A 14,519-nucleotide genomic window follows, 5' to 3' on the forward strand; every position below is an offset into this window, starting at 1 on the left:
ACGAATTTGCAGAATCTCTATTCAATTATCATGAAAATAAAATCTTAAACGTTTTTCTATGTAAACTATTATTTATTCCTGATAATCTATTCCCAATATGTTTACATATATATATTTATCGATTTGCTGAAATTTGTGACTACGGTACGTTCAGATACCAGATCAAATATATTTTTATAGCTGTGACAAAATAGTTCGGAAAATATCTACAACAAAGTCAATAGAACCGAACTCATTATATTGATATCAAATTTAATTAAAACCTTCTCAAATATACTCTCAATAGGTTTCTTTTCTGTTTTTTTTTTCAATCACTATTGTTTTCAGTGGCTTCATAGAAAATATTCGAATCGACTAGACGCCGTCGGATTCTTTTCTAAAATCTTTTCATCGTGTGAGCTGTAAACATCAGTGGCGTATGAAATTAGCCTGAAACTTTATCTGACTAACTCGCGAGCATCACGTTTATCATATCCTCGATCAATAGGACTACATAAATAGAATATTGTGCGCAAAGGAAATCGCGTTCCAACCTCTTTTAACTTAAAACCCAATTTGATGACTTAAACTTGTTATATAATACAAAACACGTACAGTAAGGTAAAAAGGAATAGATGAAACATTAAAAAAAAATGTTAGTTCAATCTCAGAACACACGAAATGTTTTTTTTTTTTTGTTGGCTTTGATCTTATCGTTTCTCAACAAACATTCCTTTTTGATGCTTCAAATGTTTTTTTAACTGTCTAATACATACTTTGGAGAAAAAATATCTATATATTAATACGTGAAGTAAAAACTTTGTATCCCTTTTTACGAAAATTGCGCGGACGGAGGAATATGAAATTTTCCACACTTATAGAGAGTATAGAGAAGAAGTGCACAATGCTAATATTTTTATAAAATAATGCATAAAAGATACATTAAATCAATAAAGAAAACATTACACACACTACATACCATGTATTTGACGCACACACGCATGCATAGGTACTATTAATTGTCAAACTTTTGTTCTTGACGTCTGTTGTCCAATTGAGATTAAATATTGTTTGTCTTTGTTAATATTTTTTATAGTGTAGTCGTGGCGAAATTTGTGATTATAGAAGTATAAAATACAATCATAATAGTGTACAAACTTACGATTCCAATTAATTATAGTCGAATTTCGACTACTGCGGGACCTCTAGTTCTTCAAAATACAAGATGTCAACATTAATAAGAACGCTGTTTTTTTTTTTAAATATCATCAGATGATAAACTTTTCGAATTTATAGTGATGCTCTCAAAATGAAAATTCTGCTTTTAGATTTTATCTGTAGGACTTTTTGAATGAAAACGTGTTAAATGGCGTAGAAGGGCTTCAGAAGAGGATTGAAAATCTCAATTCGAAGGCATTCGAATCCGACTAAAACCTCTTCCCAGGCCTTTGTCCCAAAATATGACAGACAATGAAATACTCAACAACACTTACAGTTCGGTGCATTTCGAGCTTTTTTTTGTTGTTGCTTAGTAGGGTGGACGAGCTCACAGCCCACCTGGTGTTAAGTGGTTACTGGAGCCCATAGACATCTACAATGTAAATGCGCCACCCACCTTGAGATATAAGTTCTAAGGTCTCAGTATAGTTACAACGGCTACCCCACCCTTCAAACCGAAACGCATTACTGCTTCACGGCAGAAATAGGCGGCAGAAATAGAGCTGACTTCAGTAAGGCTGTGCTTCAAAACTTTATAACCATATATAATATATTATTTTATTCACATCAAAATAAAGTTTAGCATAGTAAAACTATAGCACAATATGAGTTGCTCTATAAAGAGAAACAACATTTAAAGCTATTGCTTCACCCGTTTTTATGTTTTTTATATTTCAATATACCAAAATGTTTTAATATTTCTAATGTTCCTTCTTATGTTTCAATATTCAAATTATCATTTATGTCACCTTTATAACATACTAGCTGACCCGGCACACTTCGTAGTGCCTCAAACGATAAATAAAAGACCTAAGCTTTTATATAAAATAAACCTAAAACAAACAAAAGCAATCCGTCCGACGGGGGACACATCAAATGAAAAAATTGTTATTTTTATTGAATTCTGAGCATTTTCAATATTTATCTACCTTTTAAACCTTCTCTGGACTTTGCCAAATAATTTAAGACCAAAATTAGCCAAATCGGTCCAGCTGTTCTCGAGTTTTAGCGAGACTAACGAACAGCAATTCATTTTTATATATATAGAAGATTAACCTCTTTTAAGATTTATGTCATAAATCATATAGAGGTTACAACACATTTATAAAATTTCTTATGTAAAACTGTATCGATTAATTTCTAATGAAATGTGTATGAAGATAATATTTTGTTGCTCTAGGTAGAGTAGATAGAGCTCACGGTCCCCATGAGGTGCACGCTCTAGGTAGTATGACAAGCTCACGGCGCTGTGGTGTAAATTTAGGTTGTGGTCTCAAAAAAAAAAACAAAGTTGTGTTACTTACCCATTCAATTTATCAAACATTCTACAACTAATAAATGACAAAACCTTCGTACGAGTACTCCCTTCGCAATGTAGTCATATACAATAGATAAATACAAAAGCTCCTATTATTCATTTATATAATATTATAATATGCAAAAATATTTTCTATGATGCTAATTTCACAGGTGGTAAGACCTCTTGTGAGTCCGCGCGGGTAGGTACCACCACCCTGCCTATTTCTGCCGTGAAGCAGTAATGCGTTTCGGTTTGAAGGGTGGGGCAGCTGTTGTAACTATACTGAGACCTTAGAACTTATATCTCAAGGTGGGTGGCGCATTTACGTTGTAGATCTCTATGGGCTCCAGTAACCGCTTAACACCAGATGGCCTGTGAGCTCATCCACCCATCTAAGCAATAATATTTTTTTTATACATTTACATGAAGTTTTAATTAAAATTAGCGATTGTTTTCTTTTTATTTTATTAGTAATTCACGAAATATCGTCTTTTAGACTACGGACAGGCTGGAGCGCTGCCAGAAGCGAGCCGCCTCTGACGCCAAGCGAGAGGGAGGCTATAGCGGCTGTCGTCAAGAGAGCTGAGAAAGTAGATGAGGTTGAAGCGAAACGAATCGGACGTCTGGTTGCCCGACTAGAAGGTAATACTAGTAATTCTTTATAAAGACTAAGGTCTGGTTACATGGGACAACGACATTTTGAAACCGACTACCCTTGCGTTCAAATTTTTACTGGTGGTAGGACCTCTTGTGAGTCCGCAGCACCACCCCGCCTGTTTCTAGCCTGAAGCAGTAATGCGTTTCGGTTTGAAGGGCGGGGCAGCCGTTGTAACTATACAGAGACCTTAGAACTCATATCTGAAGGTGGGTGGCGCATTTACGTTGTAGATGTCCGCGTTACGTTACGTTGTAGATGTCTGTAGAGGGCTCCGGTAACCACTTGACACCAAGTGGCCTGTGAGCTCGTCCGCTTAAGTATGCAATAAAAAAAATAAAAGTATATATTATTTAATTTGTATTAATACATCCTCAAGGTTACAATTATGTCTAAAAAATACAATTACAGATTCTGTTCATTAAGGGATACAAAAGATGGGCCAAAAGAGCACAAAATAGTAATTGTATTTATTTATTACTATTGTAGTTTCACAAAAACAATTCATATATAATATAGTTTTGTTTCGTTTTTTTTTTGTTTAACCACATTTCTCATCATTTATCTCTGTCAAACAAAACACGGTCTCACTTTAAATCCTTTTATATAAAATTAATATTTTTTCCCATCTCGCGAACCATGTTACAGAAAATAAAGTGGATTTAATCAAGTAATGCTTACATACTGCCGTCTGCAATATCATTTTCAAGCATTACGTACTGCCTTCCGAGAAATCATCTTTCGCGTTTATTAAATTTGCCAAAAAAAGTGACGCGGCATGTGTTTACTTTATTGTTCTTAGATTGATCTTGATAATACGAATATCCTATTATATTATCACAAGATAATATTGTTGTAATGTTTTCTTCAACACCATTAGTCTGTTGATGATTTTTTCTTAATCTAATATATAAAATTCTCGTGTCACAGTTTTCGTTGCCATACTCCTCCGAAACGGCTTGATCGATTTTGATGAAATTTTTTGTGCTTATCCAGTATCTATGAGAATCGGCCAAGATCTATTTTTTATCCCCCTAAATGTTAGGGGTAGTCCACCCCTAAATTTTTATTTTTATTTTTTAGACAAAATTTTTAATTTCTATTTTTTTATGATACAACGTACAAAAATACATACAACCCTAAATTTTCACCCCTCTACGATCAACCCTTATTTTTTATTTGCTAATTAAAAACTTTAAATTTTTTTGCGAGAATTTTGTTTTTATTTTGTCATGACGTAGAATAAAAAAAATCATATTACTCTGAAATTTTCACCCCTCTACGATCAACCCCTATTTTTTATTTGTTAATTATAAACTTTAATTTTTTTGGCAAGATTTTTATTTTTATTTTGTCATGAATTAAAACAAAAAATCTGATGTTACTCTAAATTTTTCATCCCTCTATGATCAACCCCTATTTTTTATTTGTTAATTATAAACTTTAATTTTTTCGCAAGTTTTTAATTTTATTTTGTCATGACTTAAAATAAAAAAAATATATATTACTCTCAATTTTCACTCTTATACGATCAACCCCTATTTTTCCATCCGATTATTTTTTTTTTTCTATGCACAGATCTGCAATAAGGTTGCAAGATGGCAATCAAATATTATAATTGTAGTACGATAAATTCTTTATAATTTCAAGTTCCTTTAATTATGATTTTTTTTAAATTGAATTTGATCTCCCGGCCTCGCCGGTAGACTATTGATCAACTATCAATCGATCAGCTTTCCCCGCCAGGTGTCACCACTCATCCAGCAAAAATCACGTAGTAGGGATGAGGACGAAGCCGGTCTCCTGTCTTACTTACTCACTATACATCATAGATTATATACTTCATATATTTGAGAGCTATACAATACTATACATTTTTCAGCCATATTTTTTTGGTTTTATTTGTGTATCAATAGTATGTTCAGTAGGTCTGAGAATCGGCTACTATCTATTTTTCATACCCCTAAGTGAAAAGGGTTGTCCACCCCAAACATTTATTTTTTATTTTAATTTTTTGGATATTTTTTATTTATTTATAATGAGGTATTATGTGGTTAAATGAGGTTTTTTTTTCTACAGTAGAATTTCCCTAGATATCTTATATAAGGCAACACAACGTTTGCCGGGTCAGCTAGTATATATATATTTTTTTTATTGCTTATATAGGTGGACGAGCTCACAGCCCACCTGGTGTTAAGTGGTTACTGGAGCCCATAGACATCCACAACGTAAATGCGCCACCCACCTTGAGATATAAGTTCAAGTTCTCAAGTACAGTTACAGCGGCTGCCCCACCCTTCAGACCGAAACGCATTACTGCTTCACGGCAGAAATAAGCGGGGTGGTGGTACCTACCCGTGCGGACTCACAAAAGGCCCTACCACCAGTAAATAATAATATTATTTCAAGAATGCACTCGTCAATTAATTTCATGATTCCTATGACGGGAGATTAATTTATCTTTGATGATGCTTCTGCATCAACGACAGTCCCTGGCGTCATAGTAAGCATCATGCAGCTTGCTGTCAAGAATTGAGTGAATTTGGTGGGATCATTTGATTGGGCTGCGCCCTATTGTTCTTCGTTCATTGATACTCCTTGTAGCCATTAGTTGTTTGAGGTTATATCGGTCTTTTCGAACGATCTGACTAAAAAAGTTCCAAGATTTTATTTGATGAGAGAGCACTATATGTCTTTTTAAATGAACCCTTAAAAAGGTTCGATCATCATCATCAGTCAACAGACATCCATTGCTTTTTTGTGTAAAGTCTTCGACGTTACTTTGTATTATTAAATAAGAATTAAATCACATATTTAAATACACTGTACAAAAAAAAATGCCGCTTAGGTTACCTTAGGTTACCAGGGTAGTTAGGGTAAACAAACATTTTTAGTTGTAGTTAGGTATCTGGTGGGCTGATTTGTGAATCTAAATCATCCAGTGTGCCACCAAAACACATAAAAAAATATTCAAATCGGTCCAGCCGCTTAGGAGGAGCTTAGTGACAAAGACACGCACAGAAGAGCCATATATACTTATATAAAGATAAGAGATATGGAGTACTTCAGAATAAATAAACAATAAAAGACTTAATTGGGTTTTCTGTGACATACTAAAACAACATATAAAGCCCTTAATATCTTTTAAAATTAATATTAAGAATGAAAGAGTTAGCAGTATTAATAAACTATACAAAATTTAACTCCCTTTTTATTCAATGACAGGCTTTACTCCATCAATGTGAATAACACTGAAGAAAAATCCTTTTTAAAAACTAAGAGTTTTAAATAATAAAGGTTTTTCTTTACATGTGTGTTTCACTAAAATGTATCTTGATAGAAATTCGCTTTCAATACACTGGCGGACTTCTATAGACGTACTAAAATGAATAAGCTATTAACTTAAATGCTATGAGCTAACTACACTAGAGAGAAAGGAGATAGGGTAGGTACCTCTGAAAAGAATGGTGAATATTTATTGAAAGCAGGCGACATTCCTAAGCTTATATACATCTTAACGGCACATAATAATTTTTTGTTTCATGGAAAATTAAAAACGGTACATACATTATATGTATATCACATCACAGTTATTACGAGTATAATAATGCTTGTGGATCTCTTAACTTCATAATAATATAACAGAACGACATTCTAATTATAGTATTAAAAAACTCATCACCCTACAAATGGTGAGTATGAAAGCAATTGTAGCTTCATTATTGCACAGTACAATTATCGTAAAACTGTAAAGCTTTTACTGAAGAACGTAATTCCTTATCGACACAGAACAAAAGTTTATTTTACTTTTACCACTTACTTTTATTGTGGTCGGCAATAGAAAAAGCATATTCCTTAGTAACAAAAGCTACGTTATGTAGGCAAGCACTTAAGCAATCTAATAAAACTACTTAAGCAATGTTGCCATTGCGATTCGATTAATTAAATTTGAACCTAACCTATTTTGTTTACTAAAGCCAGGACGTAGAGTGAGTCCACACGGGTAGATTCCGACATCATGTCGATTTATGGATTCCGATTCGTAGGGCGGGACAGCCCCTAACTATACAATACAATTGAAGCTTCAACCTTGTGTCTTTACCTTAAGGTGGGTGACGTCACTCACATTGTACTCGTCTGACGGCTCCGGTAAACAGTATTCGGTGCCGTACACAGTAAGCCATGGGACTCAATCTGAGAAAATATGTTAATACTGACCCTAGCGTGAGCAGTGCTTCGCAGAATCTACCACCGGATCGGAAACGCGACCCACTGAGAAGATCCGGCGAGAAACTCAGTGGGCTACTGATCACTGGTTTGCGTTTTAACATGTAATGGACCAAGGTGTTGAGCGATGCACCGGTGTTCGAATCCCAGGCGGGTACCAATGTTTCTAATGAAATACGTACTCAACAAATGTTCTCGATTGACTTCCACGGTAAAGGAATAACATCGTGTAATAAAAATCAAACCCGAAAATTTTAATATGCGTAATTACTGGTGGTAGGTCCTCTTGTGAGTCCGCGCGGGTAGGTACCACCGCCCTGCCTATTTTCTGCCGTGAAGCAGTGATGCGTTTCGGTTTGAAGGGTGGGGCAGCCGTTGTAACTATACTGAGATCTTAGAACTTATATCTCAAGATAGCGCATTTATGTTGTAGATGTCCATGGGCTGCAGTAACCACTTAACACCAGGTGGGCTGTGAGCTCTTCCACCCATCTAAGCAATATAAAATATTTAAAAAAATAAAAGAATTTAACATGTAATGGACCAAGGTCATTGGCAGTTCCTCGTTGATAATTTCCGAATAACAGGTATGCGCCGTTCAGCACGTGGCCCTGCGCCGAGGACTTGCCTGCTCTGCGGGGAGACGGCGAGACTCCTGTCTCCGTTGAGGACCTGTGCCGTCTGTCGGAACACCGCCTGCTCCAAATGCGTTATAGATACACCACCGCATAGGTTCGTAAGATAATAATATAAATTTATAAATTAAACGCAATTAAAAAGGGTATGTAACGCATACTTCTGTATTCAATTTTCATATAATTTATATGTTTATATATTAATAATAATATTTTATTATAAATTAACTGACACTTTTTTTTTAATCTCGCCACGTTAACTGGTCCCGTGTTAAGTTCGTAAAGCAGTTGTATTACAGGTACCAGATAACAGAAATAAATGTAAATTTTTTATTATACACATACATATATTTAATTCCATATTCCATTACTCTGTTATTCCATAACTCTGGAAAAGACATTTTATATTTATCATACAAATATCTTCCCTTGGCGGGATTCGAAACCGCGACCCCCTTGTGTAGTGACCATGTCACTTTACCACTACACCAGACAGCTGTTAAACAATAATAAGTTCTAGTGTATCCAAAAACTAATATACCTACTTATGTCGTTGTTGTCAAATCAATATTTAGTAAGTTTAATTTTTGAATGTTGGAACGAGACTGCCGTAAAATCATTTCGTGGCTTCGCCAGTCCTATATAACTACCGTATCGCCTCGACGCGGGTATCTCCTAAGAAATATAGCCTCGGGCAAACAAAAAAATACCTTATGTTTTGATAACAACGATATCTAAAAGCTTTATTCTGTACGTTGCTAAGAGCATCATTCGAGAATGTCAGAATCTATTTGGCTGACTTTAATTTTTATAATACCCTGAGTAAGGTTTGAGGAAAAAATATATATATAGGTACTGTAAAGATTTCCAGGAAATTCACAAAATGATCACAAATCTATTAAAGTCTATCATGTCAGCTAGTGATATAAATAAAAGACTATGTATTTTACTATGTCATATTTTTATTATTATAATGAACTTTCCTTGATAATTGACCAGATTTGAACATAAGAATAAGTATTGACTACTGGAATCGTGTATCAATTATTCAAACTCTGGTTTCTATAAGTGCCTGTAACTTAGTATTTAACCTACTGAGTCTTTCGCCGGATCTTCTCAGTGGGTCGCGATCCCGATCCGATGGTAGATTTTGCGAAGCACTGCTCTTCCTAGGGCCAGTATTAACATATTTTCTCAGGTTGAGTCCCATGGCTTACTCACCAGTCACAGCATAGCTAGAATAGCCGCTTAAACTACCAGCGAATAGCTAGGGGAAAAAAACACGTGTGGCACTCAGGGACTGCCGCGGTAAAGCTATTGCATAGCATTTTTTATCAACTTATGCAATTATAATTAGACAATAATAGTTTAATATTAAAATAAATTATAAAATAAGACCACGCTATATTTATAAACATTAACAAAAGCAAAATACTATCTGTCCCCTTCATACTCATAAGCTAGACCGCGCGAGAGAGAGATAGGCAGACCTTTCATGATGGGCACGCAGTGCGATGTCACGCCGCGCGCTTATTCACAAACACTACACAAGTGCAACGTGTGAATGTGTTGAGCGCGAGCTACGAGCTACATGAACGCGAGGTGAAGGTGGGGTGTTAGGTTTTATTTTCGTTACGAATTTTCTTGATTCGGTCGCCGCGATAAAAGCTATGCAATAGCTTAAAACGTATTGGGAGGGATAGCAATAATTTTGTATATTAGAATTAAGTGATCATGAAACAATAAAACATCGCAACTTGAACAGGTCCCCGCTGTATTCAAGGGAGCCATACATGTGTAATCTTTGCGCTGAAACGCGGGAAATGTGGAAGAAATCCGGGGCCTGGTTCTATAAATCTGTGCCGAAATATACCTTACCTGAAAGGAAGACGACGAGACGCTATGCTGAAACAGAATTATCAAGGACTTTACAGGTAAAATAAATAAAAGACGTGTAGCTATATTTCCTTCAACCAGAAAGGAAAAAGTTTTTATTTATTTTTTATTGCTTGGATGGGAGGACGAGTGTTAACTGGTTACCTGAGCAAAAACGTAAAATAATACAACGTAAATGCCGACACCCACCTTGAGATATGAGTCTTAAGGTCTCAGTATAGTTACAACAGCTACTCCACTCTTCAAACCGAAACGCATTACTACTTCACGGCAGAAATAGGCACCTATAAGTACGGACTCACAAGAGGTCCTATCACCAATAAACCAGGTTAGTATTCTTTACACTATATGCGAGAAATCTTTATGAAGACACGGTCGTCACGTATTCAAAGCGATGCTAAATTGTCATAGCATGAATGCCGTGTCAATTCCTATGGACTTCTTACACCTATACTTTTAAGACATCTTGTACCACCATCACCTTCTACTGTTGCCTCGTTGCAGTGGTCCGTTCCAGTTTGAAGAATGGGATAGCCGTTGAACTATGCAATTGAGATTTACATTAACCGCTCAACACTTGGTGGGTGTTAGCTCACCCATGCAATAAAACTGTACAAATCCAAGACTTGTAAGCAGCGGCTTGGCTCTGCCCCTGCCATTGAATCCCATGGGCGACGGTAACCACTCACCATCAGGTCGGCCATATGCTCATCCGCCTACAAGGCTTGGTTGAAACTTCATTTATGCGTATAGAATTATCGGAAAAAAAATCTTTGCTCAAAATCTTTCGTTAAAAACCTCTATAGCTAAAACGCCGCTAAAATACATATATGAATAAGATCATAAATACACTGAAAATAATATACGCAGGGAAAATATTGGGATGTAATTAATTAATAAATTATTTCGTATTGCTACGATTCACATAGATATTTTTAGTTCGAGCAAAGAAACCTTTGTAAAGTAAGACGACTTTGTTTGACGAACCTATTTTCTTCAATGCCAATATTGTTTTGGACAATGACAATGCTTGAAACCACATTTCATTTTCATGGCGTTCGTATGAAAGAATTTTAGAGTGGAAGCTGTTATTATACATATAATATATGTATGTGGGAAGATCGGTATTTTTAATTAGGTTCATTCACATTGGCACACTATAATTATTTTAAAATAAAAAAATAATATGAATGCCAAGGCCAGTCATCGATTGACATGACGATGTTACGGGTGGTTTTTATTTGGAAAATGAAAGATTTTGGTGTTAATCTTAAATATTAATCTATAGGTGTCAAAGATCAACTAGATTTCGGCCTACCATCCTTCATATATGTATGTGTTAAGTCGTCAAAATATTTTTTAGCATACATACACCGCGAATATTTTTTTCTGTTAATATTTCGTTTCCTCAATAATTGAAAGGAGGAATATATTTTAAAATATGCAATCTGATAAGCGACTTACAAAAATGATTATATACGCCATGTATACCGAATGGTACGATATCATGGTAGGCAGCGGCTTGGCTCTGCCCCTGACATTGCTGAAGTCCATGGGCGACGGTAACAACTCACCATCAGGTAGACCGTATGCTCGTCTGCCGAAAGGGGTAATGAAAAAAAAATAATAAAAAAGTATTATAACAAGATGATGGGATTATTTGAAAGAATTCCTTAGAGAACGGTCCAATACGAAATATAACGCTATGCGAATCATAATACTTCATAGCTTAACAAGTTTCCGTGTTCGCCCTTGTGTCCTATTATCTTCGAAAAGGTATTATTATCATGGTAAACGATATGGTATCAGAAGACATCTAATACATAATTTTAAACTTATAAAACGCTATAGGAAGCGGGCAACAGCAGTAACGAAGTGAAAACTGTAACAAACAACATCATAATGTGATGATGATATAACAAGATGATGGGATTATCTAAAACAATTCCTTAGAGAACGGTCGAATACGAAATATAACAATATTCGAATAATAATATTTCATAGACTTAAAAAGTTTCAGTGTTTGCACATGTGTCCTATTGTCTTTGGAAAGGAAACGGTTTTTTTTTTTGCTGGACGATAATGTATCAGAAGACATCTTATACATAATTTTAAACTTATATAACATTATAGGAGGCGGGCAACAGCAGTAACGAAGGGAAAACTGATTCGGAGCCAGGATCCCCGTTAAGCATACACGCGCCATCTTTCTCGAGACAGCCTAGCAACACGGAGAGCAGGAAATCTGTGCCTTCGCCACATGTAAGTTAATTTCGATGCTAATCTGTGAACCTTACGCTAATATCGAATTTTTATTCGTGAAGACAGGCTTAAATAATCTTAAAGATCCAATTAACCTGATAATCTTGGCATCGTCAACACCTGAATTATGAATTGCTTTAGAATGAGCTCACGGCCCATATGGGATTGAGTGGTTCCGGAACGCACCACAGACATCACTGCGTGGAAGCCGGTACTTACCTTAAGATATGAAATCTAAGTACCAGTATAGACATACGGATACCAGCGGATGGTAAGTGTCGCTTATGGACATCAGCAATACCAGGGGCAGAGCCGAGCCGCAACCCAATATTCCATCCTTCAAACCGAAACGCATTGCTCCTTCACTGCAAAAATGAAGTAGTAGGGTGGTACTTACCCAATCGGGCTGACAAGACGCCCTACCACCAGCATACGAATCGATTCTCTTGCTCTTTTATTTGTTATACAAAGCTTCAAACTTATTATTGTTATAATTATATTATAACATCAATCATAAAGAAATTCAAAATAATCAATACGTATCTTAAGAAAACAACTTGTAAAAAGCCTTCAAGCGACTGGCTAATTCTGGTCCTGACAATTCGGGAAAACCATTTTAGATTTTGTGGAAACATTTAAAAAAAATTAAAATGCCGTAATGCACGGTGTAAAAGAGTGGATACTTCAAACAAAAGTAATTTATCATCTATATATTAATACGTGAAGCAAAAACTTTGTATCCCTTTTTACGAAAATTGCGCGGACGGAGGAGTATGAAATTTTCTACACTTATAGAGAATATAGAGAAGAAGTGCACAATGCTTATATTTTTTTAAAATAATGCATAACAGATACATTAAATTAATAAAGAAAACATTACACACACTACATACCATGTATTTGACGCACACACGCATGCATACTATTTATTGTCAAACTTTTGTTCTTGACGTCTGTTGTCAAATTGAGATTAAATATTGTTTGTCTTTGTTAATATTTATAAAGTGTAGTCTTGGCGAAATTTGTGATTATAGAAGTATAAAATACAATCATAATAGTGTACAAACTTACAATTCCAATTAATTATAGTCGAATTTCGACTACTGCGGGACCTCTAGTATATATAAATCGTGAAAACCTACTAAGCATACATACATATATCCCCTAGAGTAGCGACTTCGAAGTAATGATGGCTTTTAAATCTCTGAGTGCCGACTGCTCAAAAATGTATGCGGAACAGACAAATACACTCAATTTACTTTCATAATTTCCTACGACACTCAACGCCAGCGGGAAATCGTATAGCGTCAGATGTGTCGTACAGTTACATGAAAAAGCTATCAAAGCGCTTTTATTTATTTTATTTATTTATTTAATAGTACCACATCAAAATTACCCATCAACTTTTCATTGACTTCGAAGGCTTACTAGTGGTAGGACCTCTTGTGAGTCCGCACGGGTAGGTACCACCGCCCTGCCTATTTCTGCCGTGAAGCAGTAAAGCGTTTCGGTTTGAAGGGTGGAGCAGCCGTTGTAACTATACTGAGACCTTAGAACTTATATCTCAAGGTGGGTGGCGCATTTACGTTGTCTATGGGCTCCAGTAACAGGTGGGCTATGAGCTCGTCCACCTAACTAAGCAATAAAAAAAAGGCAGCCCGATGGCGTAGACCTGACCGTGAACAATCACCGTCGCTCCTGTTTGTTTTGAACAGTGGACGTTATTTTTTTATTGTTTTAATATTGCCCACGTTTCTAACACTTTACTACTTCCGTGATCTCCAACGACTAAGCTATCGCAGCAATTTTATGATTATTATAATAAATGAATTATGGTTGAGTACGGTTCATTAAATTAACAAAACATATTTCAGTAATGTTTACGTTTTTCTGCACATATAACTATAACTAGATTATATATTCAGTTTATGTAACAAAAATGATATCTTAAGTGGATATTACAATTTAACCCGGAGCTATAACGTGATATAATGCTTTCAAAGTAACAACTCACAGAGATAACAGTATTTAGGATACGTCATCAAAAGGTACTACTCACTTAGGATTAAATTATAATACTAAGTTTTATTTAATTATTTCGAGAGGCAGACAAATTGACGACATTTACCGACGAGATTTACCGATGCCTAGACCGCTACATGCAACCCAATAATGTCGCAACTAACCTTCAGAGTTAAATGCCGAATTGTCTTCATGCGGCAATGTATACTATCTATCTATAAATTATTGCTGTTCGTTAGTCTCGCTAAAACTCAAGAACGGCTGGACCGATTTGGCTAATTTTGGTCTTGAATTATTTGTGGAAGTCCAGAGAAGGTTTAAAAGG

General features: G+C 35.5%; 1 protein-coding gene across 1 annotated transcript in view; it reads left to right on the top strand.

Moving 5' to 3' along the window:
* The window catches only part of LOC101746202 (rabphilin-3A), a 42,225-nt gene that overhangs the window by 13,608 nt on the left and 14,098 nt on the right, over positions 1–14,519 (top strand). Inside the window, exons 2-5 of the mRNA XM_004928811.5 lie at positions 2,994–3,139; positions 7,967–8,111; positions 9,780–9,948; positions 12,044–12,172. Coding sequence (XP_004928868.1) covers positions 2,994–3,139; positions 7,967–8,111; positions 9,780–9,948; positions 12,044–12,172 — 589 coding nt within the window. The remainder of the gene's footprint in view (positions 1–2,993; positions 3,140–7,966; positions 8,112–9,779; positions 9,949–12,043; positions 12,173–14,519) is intronic.

This window comes from Bombyx mori, chromosome 16, assembly GCF_030269925.1.
Source record: "Bombyx mori chromosome 16, ASM3026992v2".
Classification (NCBI taxonomy): Eukaryota; Metazoa; Arthropoda; class Insecta; order Lepidoptera; family Bombycidae; genus Bombyx; species Bombyx mori.